At 32.1% G+C, this 13,785-nt stretch overlaps 2 protein-coding genes and 1 long non-coding RNA gene across 3 annotated transcripts; 2 read left to right on the top strand and 1 right to left on the bottom strand.

Annotated features, from left to right (window-relative positions):
• Nucleotides 1–3,122: 3,122 nt before the first annotated feature.
• On the top strand, nt 3,123–5,733 carry LOC120193694 (H/ACA ribonucleoprotein complex subunit 2-like protein). Its single transcript, XM_039196130.1, has 4 exons — nt 3,123–3,360; nt 3,711–3,780; nt 4,912–5,017; nt 5,426–5,733. Exons 1-4 carry the CDS (start codon nt 3,225–3,227, stop codon nt 5,585–5,587), a joined length of 474 nt encoding a protein of 157 aa, XP_039052061.1. The 5' UTR covers nt 3,123–3,224; the 3' UTR covers nt 5,588–5,733.
• A 518-nt stretch (nt 5,734–6,251) lies between these two features.
• Nucleotides 6,252–8,279, bottom strand: LOC120193695. The gene is made up of 2 exons (XR_005522880.1): nt 8,037–8,279; nt 6,252–6,791 (listed from the first exon to the last, which is right to left on the bottom strand). It is a non-coding gene; the product is annotated as an uncharacterized LOC120193695 (long non-coding RNA).
• A 1,095-nt stretch (nt 8,280–9,374) lies between these two features.
• Nucleotides 9,375–12,833, top strand: LOC120193666 (serine/threonine-protein kinase 16-like). Its single transcript, XM_039196104.1, has 6 exons — nt 9,375–9,714; nt 10,471–10,613; nt 10,741–10,884; nt 11,091–11,276; nt 11,677–11,801; nt 12,299–12,833. The coding sequence occupies exons 1-6, from the start codon at nt 9,501–9,503 to the stop codon at nt 12,522–12,524; spliced, it is 1,038 nt and encodes a 345-aa protein (XP_039052035.1). The 5' UTR covers nt 9,375–9,500; the 3' UTR covers nt 12,525–12,833.
• Nucleotides 12,834–13,785: the final 952 nt, after the last annotated feature.

The raw sequence follows: 13,785 nt of genomic DNA, 5'->3' as shown, positions 1-13,785 counted from the left end.
TCCACTACACCTACTTTAGCATACTCTTGTTCATATTTAAGACCTAAATATGATATTATTGAATGGATTCAATGATTAAAATGAGTATTACTTTTCTTTGAAGTTATGAGTTTGAGCAACTGCATCGATACGTATATGTTATCGATAATTAAAAATAATTACTAATATGTACTATTTTATAACCACTATTCAAATAAAAGCAAATCTAAACCTTATTAATCTCCTCTTCTTTTTCTTCATTGACTGGTTTTTACTTGACTTCAATAGATGATTTCTTTGGTAAAAAAATACCAAAATTTTCATTTTCTTTTTCTTTTTCTGTCCTTTAGATCAGATGTGTCGAAATTCTTTTAATCTCCGGAATTAAAAGTTATTTTTTTTATCGGTCACAATCCATCCTTGGACCAGTTTAAAATTTAACTATATTAGTCATTTAGTCAAATGAAGCATTTTCATCGTTGCATGTTATAAGAGATCGTTCCGTTAATTGAAAACTCTTCAAAATTGAGATGAGTAATTTTTCTTTTTCTCTTCTTTTGTTCTCTACTTCTCCTCTTGCCTCTATTATTGTTTATTATCTATTGTTATTGATGATCGATTGTGGATAGTAATTAAAAGGACGTCAACAAAAGGAAGAGTGGTGATTACCAATTTAAAAGAATAAACTTAAATTTATTTTGCATGTCACATTAATTTTTTTAAGTGATAGCTAACAATAGGGATGGCAAGCGGGTACAATTTCGTGGATTCCGCACCGCACCCGCTCCAATTGGGGCGGGGATGGGTATAATTTTAGTGGGTAGTGGGCGGGTGTGGATTTAGAAAGTGGTACCCGTCGCGGGTAGTGGGCGGGTAATGGGTTTGAGACCTTACCCGCCCCGCATCCGCATCCGCACCGCATCCATTCGCACCGCATCCACCCACACCGCATCCGCCCGCCCAACTAAATATCCATTAAATTTTGGACCATTATGAATTTAGGTGTAATTTTAAGAGACTAATTTATAAATCCTAATATTATATAAGATATAACTTGTAATTTAACCAAATATTAGGGATAAGTTTATGAATGATTTTTTTTCTTTCAAACCTCTTGGCTTCACTCTCCAGCTTATTCAGGTATGTTTCTTCCCTTTTTACTTGAAATTTAATTTTTGTAAGAGTCAATTCCGTAGTCATTTCGTTTTAAACTCCTCTGCATTTCGTTTTAAGAGTTTAATTTTTATTTGCTCGTATTGATTTTTAATTATTTTTTAGATTCATCTTAATGTTTGTTTTAAGCTTAATTTCTTAATGTTCTACAAATCATTATCTTGTGACTGAGCACCCACGTTTTTTGCTAACAGAGTCAGATCGTTGCTTCTCAAATATCTATTTTTAACACCACTGAATAGAATTAAGTGTTTCACTTGTGCTTCTCAAACCTCCATTTTTAACGCCATTGAAACTGACTTTTTCAAATTCAAATTTCAACCGAGTATTTTGCAATATTGGTGTTTTATTATGGTGTTTTATGAGAATGATGATTGTAATACTAGAGTATCAGATGTCACAAGTATTGCTTGAAATTTTAGAATGTTGTGCCAAAGAACAAAAACATTATGTGTTTGTCATTTATGTTTCTAGACTTTAATTATGACTTTTATTATAATGTTTTATGTACTTTAAGATTTATATTAACACTTAACTCAGATAATCATTGGTTTATTTTATTATGTTTCTTAATAGATGGGTTTGTTTTATGTTTGTTGCTTATGTATAACTTAAGTTTGTTGTCAGGCGGGTCTAGCCGGGTACGTCTTCAGTGGGTAGTGGGTGTGGGGATGGATTTGAGAATGTACCCGCGTGGGTGTGTGTAGATTTGAAAATTTTTACCCATCATGGGTGGTGGGCGGGTGGTGGATTGAAAAATATTAGGTGGTATGGGGATAGGGGAGGGGGTATCCGCACCCGACCCGCCCGTTTGCCATCCCTAGCTAACAATAAGAATAGTGATAAAAACAAATTAAAAGATTAATAATTATAATATAAATATTAAAAAGATGATAATCAAAGTGAAAAGGTATTAAATATTTAATGACCATCAAATATAGTTTACCCTTCCATATTTGAATAAGAAGTCCATATATTTAAATTCACCTTGCTTTTATCGATAACTATCTAAAATGTCCAAATGTATGCTATTTTTATAATGGGATAGTTAATCAATATATATATATATATATATATATATTAATTTTATATAAATCTAAAATCATTAGATGAGTGAAATTAGATGATTAAAATTAACAGTAAATTCATTGAAAAAAAATAAAGAGTTAATCTCAACTGTTTATTTTCACTCATCAACGGTTTTAAATCTGTATAAAAATAAAGAGTTAATCTTTTAATATTATTTTTAAACTAATATCTTGTATGTTACATACAATTAAAACGTGTTACGTAAAAAATATTTCTAAAAAAGCAATTTTAATAATAAAAAAATGTCTTCTAATAATGTAATAAGAATCAACCAAAATTTTTAAATGTTAGATTAAAATAAAAGAAAAATATAAAAAATATACAAAATTTATCTATTTTTTTTATAGAAACAACTAATGCTATTAAAAAGAGAAAATATCCATAATTACAACGAAGGTTTACAATTATAATCTTAAACTAAACATCTAATTAGGATATTTTCCTATAACCATTGGCACAAAAACTAATCACTTAAGATCATACAAAGACCATACAAGGAAAATGTTAAAAACTAAAAAAAAATCAAATAAATATATATGAACACATTTAATTGCATCGACAAATAAACCACAAAAAAATAAACTACCTAAAGACCATCGATAAATCGTAAATTATTTTTACGTGGTATTTGAGTAAAAGGGCCTCGTTCCTACTATATCATTTATAATTTCCATCAATTATATAAGATTTATTATTTTTTTATTTTTTATTAATAGATTATCAAATAAAAGAATTGGAGCCCGTTTCTGAATTTATGATATTGGGCGATTAAATAGTAGTAATCTGCAATGATTCTAAAAGCCCATTAAGATTATAATAGCAGAACTTCTTATTTAAAGTTTTAAAACCCTGGAAACTGCTAGACATACAAAAAACCTAATTCGGGTGTCACTGCTATTTCTTCACGTTGCAGTATTTACATTCCCTTTCTCTTTGAAAGTGCTCTGTTTATCTTAAAAAAGATAAAAGAAGAACAGAAAAAAATGGGAAGTGATAGTGAAGCAGAAAGGTCGCAGCGGAAGGAGAAGGAGAGAAAGAAGATGTTAGCTATTGCTCCCATTGCAAAGCCACTCGCTGGCAAAAAGCTCTGCAAGAAAACCCTCAAGCTCGTCCGAAAAGGTATGTTCTTTTAATCAAAATCATTATTGGGGATTTCTATTTTTTAGTGGTGCAATGATTTGGTAAAATAAAGGTTGAAACCTTTAATGTACCGATAAGCTTTTATCTTGGAACTTTCTTTCACTCGAAGCAATAATTTATTCAGTGTAAACCAAAAGATAAGTTCTTTTTGTATTTTAAATATGTAATGACTTACTTGAGAAATAATGGAATAATTTAGAGCTCTTTTGGTTATTTTAGCCATGAACAGAGAAACCCAAAGCTCTAATAGTGTAATTTTTATGATTCATGAGATGGATTTTTGGTGGTGTATGAATATTTAAAGAATGTACTGCTTTTTATTGATATAGCTGCTGAGCACAAGTGTTTGAAGAGAGGAGTAAAGGAAGTGGTTAAAAGCATTCGACGTGGTCATAAAGGGTAAATTCATATATATATATATATATATATTATTTGTTTATTTCAGATTCTATGTATATGCTTTTCATGTTTTAATCTAATTTATGCGTCTAATATTTACTTGGATGGATGTAAGACTAAGTTTCATGGACTGAAAAATGTTGCTGTCTTAGTTATGGTCGGATATGCCAAAATAAGTTTAAGTGAATGATTCTTATGACTTATGTTACCCTGATTTTTCTCTTGTATTAAAGTACTCATGTGCACACCTTTGTCCAACAAATATTTGGACTGAAATGTCGAGTATGATTCTCTGAATATATGATATGCGACGCCCTTTGCCCGGTTCAGGTAAAATAGGTTGAGTTATGACATAACCTGACAACCAGTAATTCATTACCTGTTTTAATGTTAAATGTTCAAATTTATAAATTGCTGAGTCTCGGTTAAAAAATGTACTGATTTCAGCATTTATGCTACATCAAAAGAGGCCGAGCAAGCACTAAGGAAATAGGAATTAGGGTGGGGGAGGGGGAGGGGGAAGCCATAGAAATTTATAAATTTTATTTGATCTATTTACTTCAATTACTTAATTGTTTTAAGCTTGTTTGATAAAGTTTCTAAACAAGAACTTGATTTCATATACTCATTCCATGAATCAAGTAAACTATGTAACCCTGGTTTTTTCTTTGATCGTGCTTGTAATATGTCATCTTCATTTGTTACGTTTTTGTGATATTGTGTTTCCGATTAATTATTCAGCTCGTTGGAGGGAGAATGGAACCTTTCAGCTCATCTGTAGGGATTTTGTTAAATTCTGACTTATTTTATTCAAGTCTCAATTTGCCTCTTATATTAACCAACCATAACATCATTATTCTCATAGTTACCACTGACCACTGATGCTTTGTGAGAATATTTAAGAAATGAAAATATGTTTTGATTGTCATCTGAAAATTTTCTGTAGTGAACACACTCCCACCCACCCACCCACAAACGAATATTGCTTGTTTTGGTAGCAGTCATGCTGCCAATTGATCAATAGAAGAGCATTGTTTTCTTCGATTCAATCTAAATTTTGAAATTAGGAAAATTAGTTTAACTTCAAATGTTAATTGCTGAAACGTTTCGGACTTTTTCTACTTGATGCAGGTTATGTGTTATAGCCGGAAACATATCTCCTATTGATGTAATAACTCATGTTCCAATCCTATGTGAAGAGGCCGATATTCCCTATATTTATGTTCCTTCAAAAGAAGTAAGCTTCCGACCTCCTCCTGTTTTGCCGTATAAATTTAGTGGCATTGCATGTTTCAAGTTGTTATCCTGCTTGACTATCAGAATCCATACACTCTAATTTCCTACTTATTGATTTTCTAACTTAAATGTTATTCATCGCCGCACCTTTATAATAACATGGCCTAATCAGTCCGAGTTTTCCATTACATTCTCTCTGTATTTATTAGAGATGTATTATTATGTTTCGCAAACAAAATGGAATAGCTTTGTTCGATTTTCTCTATGTTCACAAAGACTCTTGGTTGTAGCACATATCGACATCCAATTCGGTCTATAAATCCTGGAATTCCAACCTTAAATATGCTCATATACCAGCTATATATGGTCTTGGTGTACCCTGTTTCATTAGTTTCTTCTGCCGTTTCAGGATCTTGCAACCGCAGGAGCTACCAAGAGACCAACATGCTGTGTTTTGGTGCTAATCAAGCCGCCCAAAGGCGAACTAGACCCTGCGGTACAAGAAAAGATGAAGGCCGAATATAGCCAGATATTCGCAGATATATCAGAGCTTACATCCTCCCTTGTTTAATAAACCAGAAAGGAAAATGTTGCCTTTGTGATATATACATAAGTTTTGTCGATGAGATTCCATCTTCTGCTTCTTCAGGCAATGTGCTTTACTAAAGAACTACAATTAGTACGTGGAATAAATAATAAGGATTCAATTCCACCCGATCAAAGGCTACGTTAAGAGATGTCAAGCTACCAAATCTAGTTTACTGCTTCAAGACGTATATTCTCGATTTATCGTTAGGTCTCCTCATGGTTTTACTGTCTAAAGATGGTCCATTTCTTATTTCTATCTCGATATTCCCTCTTCGATTACACATCTATTTTAGCGTCTTGATTTTAAATGCACTAACCTTAACAAAAAATTTGCCTTCTGCATTCCAACTACCCAATATTTAGGACTAAATATATCATTGCATTGGAACGAATTCTATGAGTAATGTTTTATGAAACTATAGTGATTAACTCATGAGATTTCTCATTAACTATCATTATTTGTTTTGCTTAAGGAGATTCCAAATCAAACTATAGAACACCGATAGGTAAAAAACTGAGCTTAAGAGCAATTATAATGCTGCATTTCGTATTCCATTTTACATAATTAGATTGACTATCTCCTTTCATTTGTACATCCTATATTTTATTTCAATACGAAACGCAACAGTATTAGTAGATAAAACAACTCTTAACATAAAAGCTCCCAAAAGCATATCTTGCTGCAAATCATCCAATGTCAGAAAGCAATATCGGGGGGCATCCATTTTTATCATATATAGAAATAAAGCAACATAATTAATGATGGGATGGCCTTATATAAAAGTTTTTCTAAAATGTGAAGAATTTTAGATTTTACCATCCAAGTTCCCGTCAATAATTCGGCTAGCATCATTTTAGTTGTCCATGGTTATGACAGCTATGCTAGGCATAAAGTTGAGAACCTTCTCTGTGAACAGTCTTTCCAGCTCCAGACGGTCCAGCTACTCCAACTAAAATCAATCCATCATTCTTTTGAGCCAATAATTGGCATGCACAAATTACGATGAAGAAACCTTTCTCAAAGGACAATTTATCTTTGATTGGAACAATCTCATAGCGATCACAGTCCTTTCTTTTAGTCAACTGCACCTGGTCTCGCAGAAGACCAGAACGCCATCGAGGTGATTCAGCAACAGAAGAGGTATCATGAGCCATTAAAATATTATAGTAAACTTCTTCTTATGCAGCTGCATTGAAAGATGCAACTGTCAGGTATACATATTCATAGCAATGAGGATGACATGCGATAAAATCATGGAGTTTTTTGAGGTGCTATATGATTTTTTACACACAAAGGGTGAAAAGTCCAGAACTCCTGAAATTTAAATATAAGGTAAACATATTGCTGAAAATTCAGCAACTTTTAGGAAATATAAAGTGGAAAAAATCTAGGAGGACTAGTGAAATTACGATAAAGACACAAGTTCAGAATATGAACAAACTGAAGCACACATGAACAAAATATAGAATAGTGAAACAAAGGATCTTAACATTGAATACGTGCCCCATATTATACAACAATCAGCAGCTCATGTAATGGTGACATTTAAACCAGAAAGATAAATCGAACTATCATTTATATTTCAAAGTTCCCCCACTCATAATACATAAAAGCCTTTTTTCTGACCAGAAAAATGTTTACCCCAATCACCAGATTTAAGAACACTACGTCCTCTTTCTTTTATGCTCTTACGTGTCCCCTCTATATCTATAACTATATCTACATAACATATTCACATAGCCTACAAACTGAACAAAGATGATTCAAGATTGAAGTAAAATTTAAGCAGTAAATTGTTAAACCGCCAAACACCAAAAGTTAAGCGAAAGTTTCAGGCAATTTAGGGCACTTCTTTAAGCATCATGAATCACACTCATAATACATAAAATTCTTTTTTTCTGACGAGAAAAATGTTTACCCCCTTCACCAGATTTAAGAAAAGTCTTTCTTTTATGCTCTACATCTACATAACATATTCACATAGCCTAAAAACCGAAAAATATGATTCAAGATTGAAGTAAAATTTAAGCAGTAAATTGTTAAACCGCCAAACATCAATAGTTAATCGAAAGTTACAGGCAGTTTAGGGCACTTCTTTAAGCATTCTGAATCATTAATTTGTTCAAGTAACAAGCAATTATCCCAAGAAAAAGCAACTGAAAATATGATTAAAGAAACATGGTGTTCATACCCTTTTTGGTGCTCTTGATTGAACTAACACAACAAACCAATCCAAATCAAAATCTCAAAAAGACAATAAACCATCCATAAAAACTTGAACTTTCAAGCTCCTACGGATTAAAGCCATGAAATTCAACAGCAAACAACAAAATAAACATCAATCCGAAATACCCACAATCCAAAACAACATACATTAGGCAAAATGTTAACTTTAAACCAATTCTCAAGAATCAAAGTTGAAAGATCATACCTTTATCTCGGTCTTTACTGTTAAGAACTTTGCAGTCAAACTTTAAAGAGCAGGAAAAAAGATGGAGTAGGAGTTACTGGGATTTTTATGTAAAAGGCGAAGAAGCGCTTAAGATTCGGGCACAGATATGTTACAGCAGATGAGTTGGTTGGATGTTATTTGCAATAAACTAAAGGAAAGAAGGCTGCTTTGCTTAGCCACCTTCTAGGTTTCAGACTGAAACATGATATGGATTTGGGACAATCTCGGAATAGTGTGGTTTAAACATAATTAGTTCTTATTGGGCACATAATCATAAATAATTAAATTAAAGGAAAATGACATATTCCTAGGGTTATGTATTCACATGGTAAGCTTGACACTCATGTATCGAATCTTAAAGAAAAAAGTATTGGAATATTAAAAATACATGGGATTCGAACAAAATATTATCCATAAAATATATATATATATATATATATATTTAATAATTTAATATGACTATAAAATAATATTTATTTGTATTTGTTTAAACATTAATAATTAATCGTTTAAATTAAATATTTTTAAAGAAAAGAACACTTGCTTTGATTATTGATGTCATTTCATTGGTTCAAATTGTATAAATTGTATGCATTTTTAAATTGATAATACAAACTAATGTGTACATGTACTATGTTTTTGTGAAAATTTTAATTACAATTATATTGAAAATATTAGTTTGGTTTTATTCAATCTAATAATTATATTTTCAATAAAGAATAATTTAAGTATTATTTGATAAATAAAAAACAAATACTAAATTTTTAATGGGTTAAATTTTCTCAAGGTTTCATGAATAAATTCTTAATTAGTTGAAATAACATTAGATTAATCTATTATCCAGTTCAATAAAAAATTATTAATTGATATATTAAGTGTTTCAATAAAGTATAATCTTTTTGGGTCGTTCACATAAAAGTCAATCTTTAAAAATAATTAAATAAAACATTAATATTTCTAAATTTGTTTAAATAAGAGTTTAATCTTTCAAAATAATGAAAGGAAGATGTAATATTTTCAAATATATCCAAATAAAGATGTAATTAAATTTTGGAGATAAATAATTAAAGTGATAAAAAATAGCATTCATATGATAAAAAAATAAGTATTAATCTATATAAAAAATAATATAATATTATCGAATCTATATGCTCATGTATTATAAATAATTAGTGTAGATAAACTAGTAATCTAAAATAAACCATCGAAATCAATAAAATAACTTATGGTTGACATGCAAATGAAAGCTTTAAATGGTGAAATTAATAAAATTAACTAAAAATAAATGTCCATTTAAAGCGGATGGAAGAGGGGAGAGAGAGCTTATTAAGATCCGCCATTTGTACGTTTCTCAATTCTAACACCCCCCCAAAATGAGATCTTTGATGGTGTAAAAAGGGATTTGTTTTATGTTGTCGAGTTTGAAAAGAAAAAGGGAAAACAATGGGGTGTACATTTTCAGGGCTGAATGCGTTATACGACTCCACGAATGTGGGAGGTGACGTTTGGATCAACGAAAACAGGTTCAAGATCGTGAGGCAGTTGGGTGAAGGTGGATTCGCCTATGTTTATCTGGTTAAGGAATCTATCCCCGATTCTTCCTCTGCTTCAGCCGGTGGCTTAGCCAACAAAGTCAAAGACCCTTCTCATCTCTCTGGTTCGTTAAAGATATTATGATCTGGGTTTCTCCATTGGATCTTGCTTTCAACCTTAATTGGTCATTGCTTTGAGTTTCTAATTAGTTTGAATCTTATGTTTAGCTATATGTTTTCGCTAAATTGTGCAATGTTGTTTTCTTCTTTGAATTGGGTTTTTATAATTTTATTGGGTAGAAATTTAACTGAATTCATGTGTCAACTATTGTGACCGAATGTACGGAATCCTTAAGTTCTAGTTTATTTTATTGAAGCTTGATATTATGTGGCTATTTTATAGCAAATTCAAACATCTTGTCAACCGAATGTTGAAACTATCTATGGTACTTCCCATGAATTTTCATGGTAAAATTCAGGGGTATTTTTATTTTGGCTTATTGATCAGACAATGGAATATGGAATATGATAAAATTGGATAGATAATTACAATTTTGGATCAGTTGAATCTTTGATCTCTATTCTGCTGGTAAAACTAAGGCATTTGACTAGAATTTCATATATAAACACGGAGTCAATCATGTTTTCAGTGTTGTGAAGGTTTGTTTTCTTTCCTATCAGATTTCAGATGTTTGCATTTTGCCCCTTATTATCTTCATTGGATTTGCTAACCTTTCTTTGTTTCGGTATTTATCGAGGATGGTGACATTTGCTATGCTATCTTCTGGATTTTAATGTGTTATTTTAGTGTTTGTGTCTCATTAGATCAAAGAGAAAATTAATCTGGTTTTGGAATGAATGTACTTGGGTTGCATTTGTAGATGATGGAACTTATGCAATGAAGAAGGTTCTCGTTCAGAATAATGAACAATTAGAATTGGTTCGAGAGGAGATCCGTGTTTCATCCTTGTTTAATCACCGTAACCTGCTTCCCCTTATTGATCATGCTATCATTTCTGTTAAGGTAGTTATTCGAATCTCTTTGTAATTTACGGTGTAAAAGAAACTATTCTTCAAGATGCATTCTTCTTTCACTAAATAAGTTTTCATGCAATTGTATTTGTCTGAAACAATTTGATTCAATTGGCTAGCCTACACAACAAGGATCATGGAATCACGAAGCATATTTACTATTTCCTGTTCATTTGGATGGAACATTACCGGACAATTCCAAAGCCATGAGTGCTAAAAACGAATTCTTTTCTACCTCGGATGTTCTTCAAATATTTCGGCAGGTTAGTAAAACTATCTTACTTTTGAACCATTTTCTCATACAGATTTAATTGATAACAATGCAGCACTTATTATCAGTGGATCCGATGCATTCTTGTATTTTTGCTTGTTACGTGCCCTTTACAGTGTTTTCTTTTTGGATTCATTAATGTCGTAACTGATTAGAATTGGCTATAAGCATTTTGACTGTCCCTAATTATTTCCACAGCTGTGTGCCGGACTCCAACATATGCACAACCTCGAGCCTCCATATGCACATAACGATGTCAAGCCTGGTAATGTTCTTTTAACTCGCAGAAAAGGGGAATCACCTCTTGCTATATTAATGGATTTTGGGAGTGCTCGTCCTGCAAGGAAGCAAATTCGCTCTCGTTCTGAGGCACTACAGCTTCAGGTGCTTATTTCTCCTCTATTTTTCTCCAGTACTGCAGAGTTTTCTTAGATTCTGTTCTTTGAAACTTCTTTTTCATCTTTGAAAATAACCCAAGCTCTTCGAGTTCCTTAAATCTGTGTGCTTCATGTTCTTCCAACAAACATACACGTATTTAAACATGAATAAAATGATGTATATGTTAAGTACATAATTGGCTTATCTGTACGAAGCGTTTAGTTATCTTCATCATAAAATATGCTAAATTTTTTTCTTGATTTTAATTGCAATAATAATTTACTGCATTGGCTTATGGTTGTCACCTTATATTTCAGCTGAAATTTGAAATAATAGTCGTCTCTGTCTATCACAGCCTAATGCATCTTCTACAATGATCATGGTTGTTTTTGGTTTCCATATATAGGAATGGGCATCTGAGCACTGTGCATCACCTTTTCGAGCTCCTGAGTTGTGGGATTGCCCAAGCCATGCAGATATTGATGAGCGAACTGATATTTGGTCATTGGGTTGCACTTTATATGCGATAATGTAAGAATCAATACTTATAATACAGTTTTTTTCTTCCGTTTAAACCTCTTTTGTTGTTGTACATTCATTTCGTTTGAAGCCTTGTTGGCCGAAATTTTCCTTCTGGCTAAATCTCTGGAGTATATTTTAAGTATTTGGTTTTAAAGTTGCAGGTCTTTGTATTTCTCGTAAGTTGCTTGTTCGTGTTGGTAAAAAGAATGATGAAGTTTTTTCATGATATTTTAATTAAAAAATATCCTTTTTCGAAGTTTCATGTTTTCCTTGCTGATATCTTTGAATAAAACCCAGTTTGTGGTGTCTCATGTATGTGGCTGGCTTGCACTGTTGCTGCTGTGTCAATTTAGTATGATGCTATCCGTAAACAAGATAAATCTGTCATGGGATATATACTTTAATCAGATGCTGTAATTTATCTTCGGATGTGTACTCTGTATCGAACCTTTTTGGCGATTAGCATTTTTTTTCCTACTCATATCATTCATTGTCATTTGTTGCAGGTATGGAGTATCCCCATTTGAGTATGCACTTGGAGAATCTGGAGGAAGCCTGCAACTGGCCATCGTAAATGCACAGATTAAATGGCCAGCCGGACCTAAACCGCTGTATCCCGAAGCTCTTCGACAATTCGTGACTTGGATGCTTCAGCCTCAGGCTACCGTTCGCCCTTGCATAGATGATATCATATATCACGTCGACAAGTTGATCTCGAAGTTTTCACAGTGAGATATCGTATCGGGACTCGGTTGAGGAGGAGAGGGCATTCAACAGGTAACTCAAGATCTGATCATCTTGGTACAAACGTGTGTTTTGAGGTACTTCTGAAGTGAAAGCAGTAGCAGTTATTAGAATGTTACATGGTAGTCCTTTTGCCTACGGTACTCGGATTCGAGGGTGAGTGAGTATCAAGTATAGATATGCATTTCATATCCCGTATCTATATATCCGTATCCATATCCGTATCCGAATACGTAATATACGGGTGTCCGAAAGGTGTAATTTATGGGAAATGAAGAGTCGTAGCTTTTTGGAGTAGTTGTGGTAGTTGTTCTTTTTGTCGTAACTATTAAACTTCATTATTTATAATAATATTTATTTAAAATTATTTTAGATATTAATAATACACCCTATAAACAAATTTACCAAAATTTCAATATTTAAAAGAATAACGCTCTCTTTAATAACTCAATAAATTCACTTATTCACCATCTTTAATATCTACTAATGTTGCCTTTCTGCTTCAACTTATTATTTCCCAAAATGTTTTATAAATAAACCAAAAAGAAAAAGGTCATTTCAAGAGTGAATGCAAGAAGTAAATTTTGGGGAGTTATCTGTCTGATCTGTATCTCTATAATCTTTCCGCAGAACAGAGCAGTCCCCCTACATGGTTTACAGCCAATTCATTAATAAATTTTTGGAGAAAAATTACTTCAGAAACCATTAAATTTTGGCCGCTAATCATTAATGCTACCAAGCTTTTGATTTTAACAATCATAACACTGAATTTTAATTTTACAATCAATTATATCACTCTATCATTAAGTAACTTACAAAACAGGGACATGGTTAACGATTGTTGATGTGACATATCACAACTAAACGACATTATTTTGATATGATTGTTCTAATTCCTAAAATGATATCATTTTGGACAGTGAATTTTAGGAGTGTATCAATTTTACTACTTAACTTTTAAATAATTTTCTTTTTTAGCACTATACTTTTCGGTCGTCGTCGGAAGCCAAGCATTGTCCGTCACCGATCATATCTCACAGTAACATTGGTATCAAAACATTCGTATTTCTCTCTTCTTTCTTCTCCTAGGATTGATTTTTCACGAAACACATTCAAAATTGAGAAAAATCCATTTAAAAGTTCGACGTATTAGTACTCCGATCTCTTTCAAAAATCGTTTGATGATGCTAGTTTTGAGGTATGTTGTTCATCTTCTCGAAATAATATTTTTCAGCGTTCAGATTTTTGA

Source organism: Hibiscus syriacus, unplaced genomic scaffold, assembly GCF_006381635.1.
Source record: "Hibiscus syriacus cultivar Baekdansim isolate YM2019G1 unplaced genomic scaffold, ASM638163v2 tig00116996_pilon, whole genome shotgun sequence".
Classification (NCBI taxonomy): Eukaryota; Viridiplantae; Streptophyta; class Magnoliopsida; order Malvales; family Malvaceae; genus Hibiscus; species Hibiscus syriacus.
The sequence above is the reverse complement of the archived record's forward strand: the minus strand, read 5'-3'. Positions and strand labels throughout refer to the sequence as shown.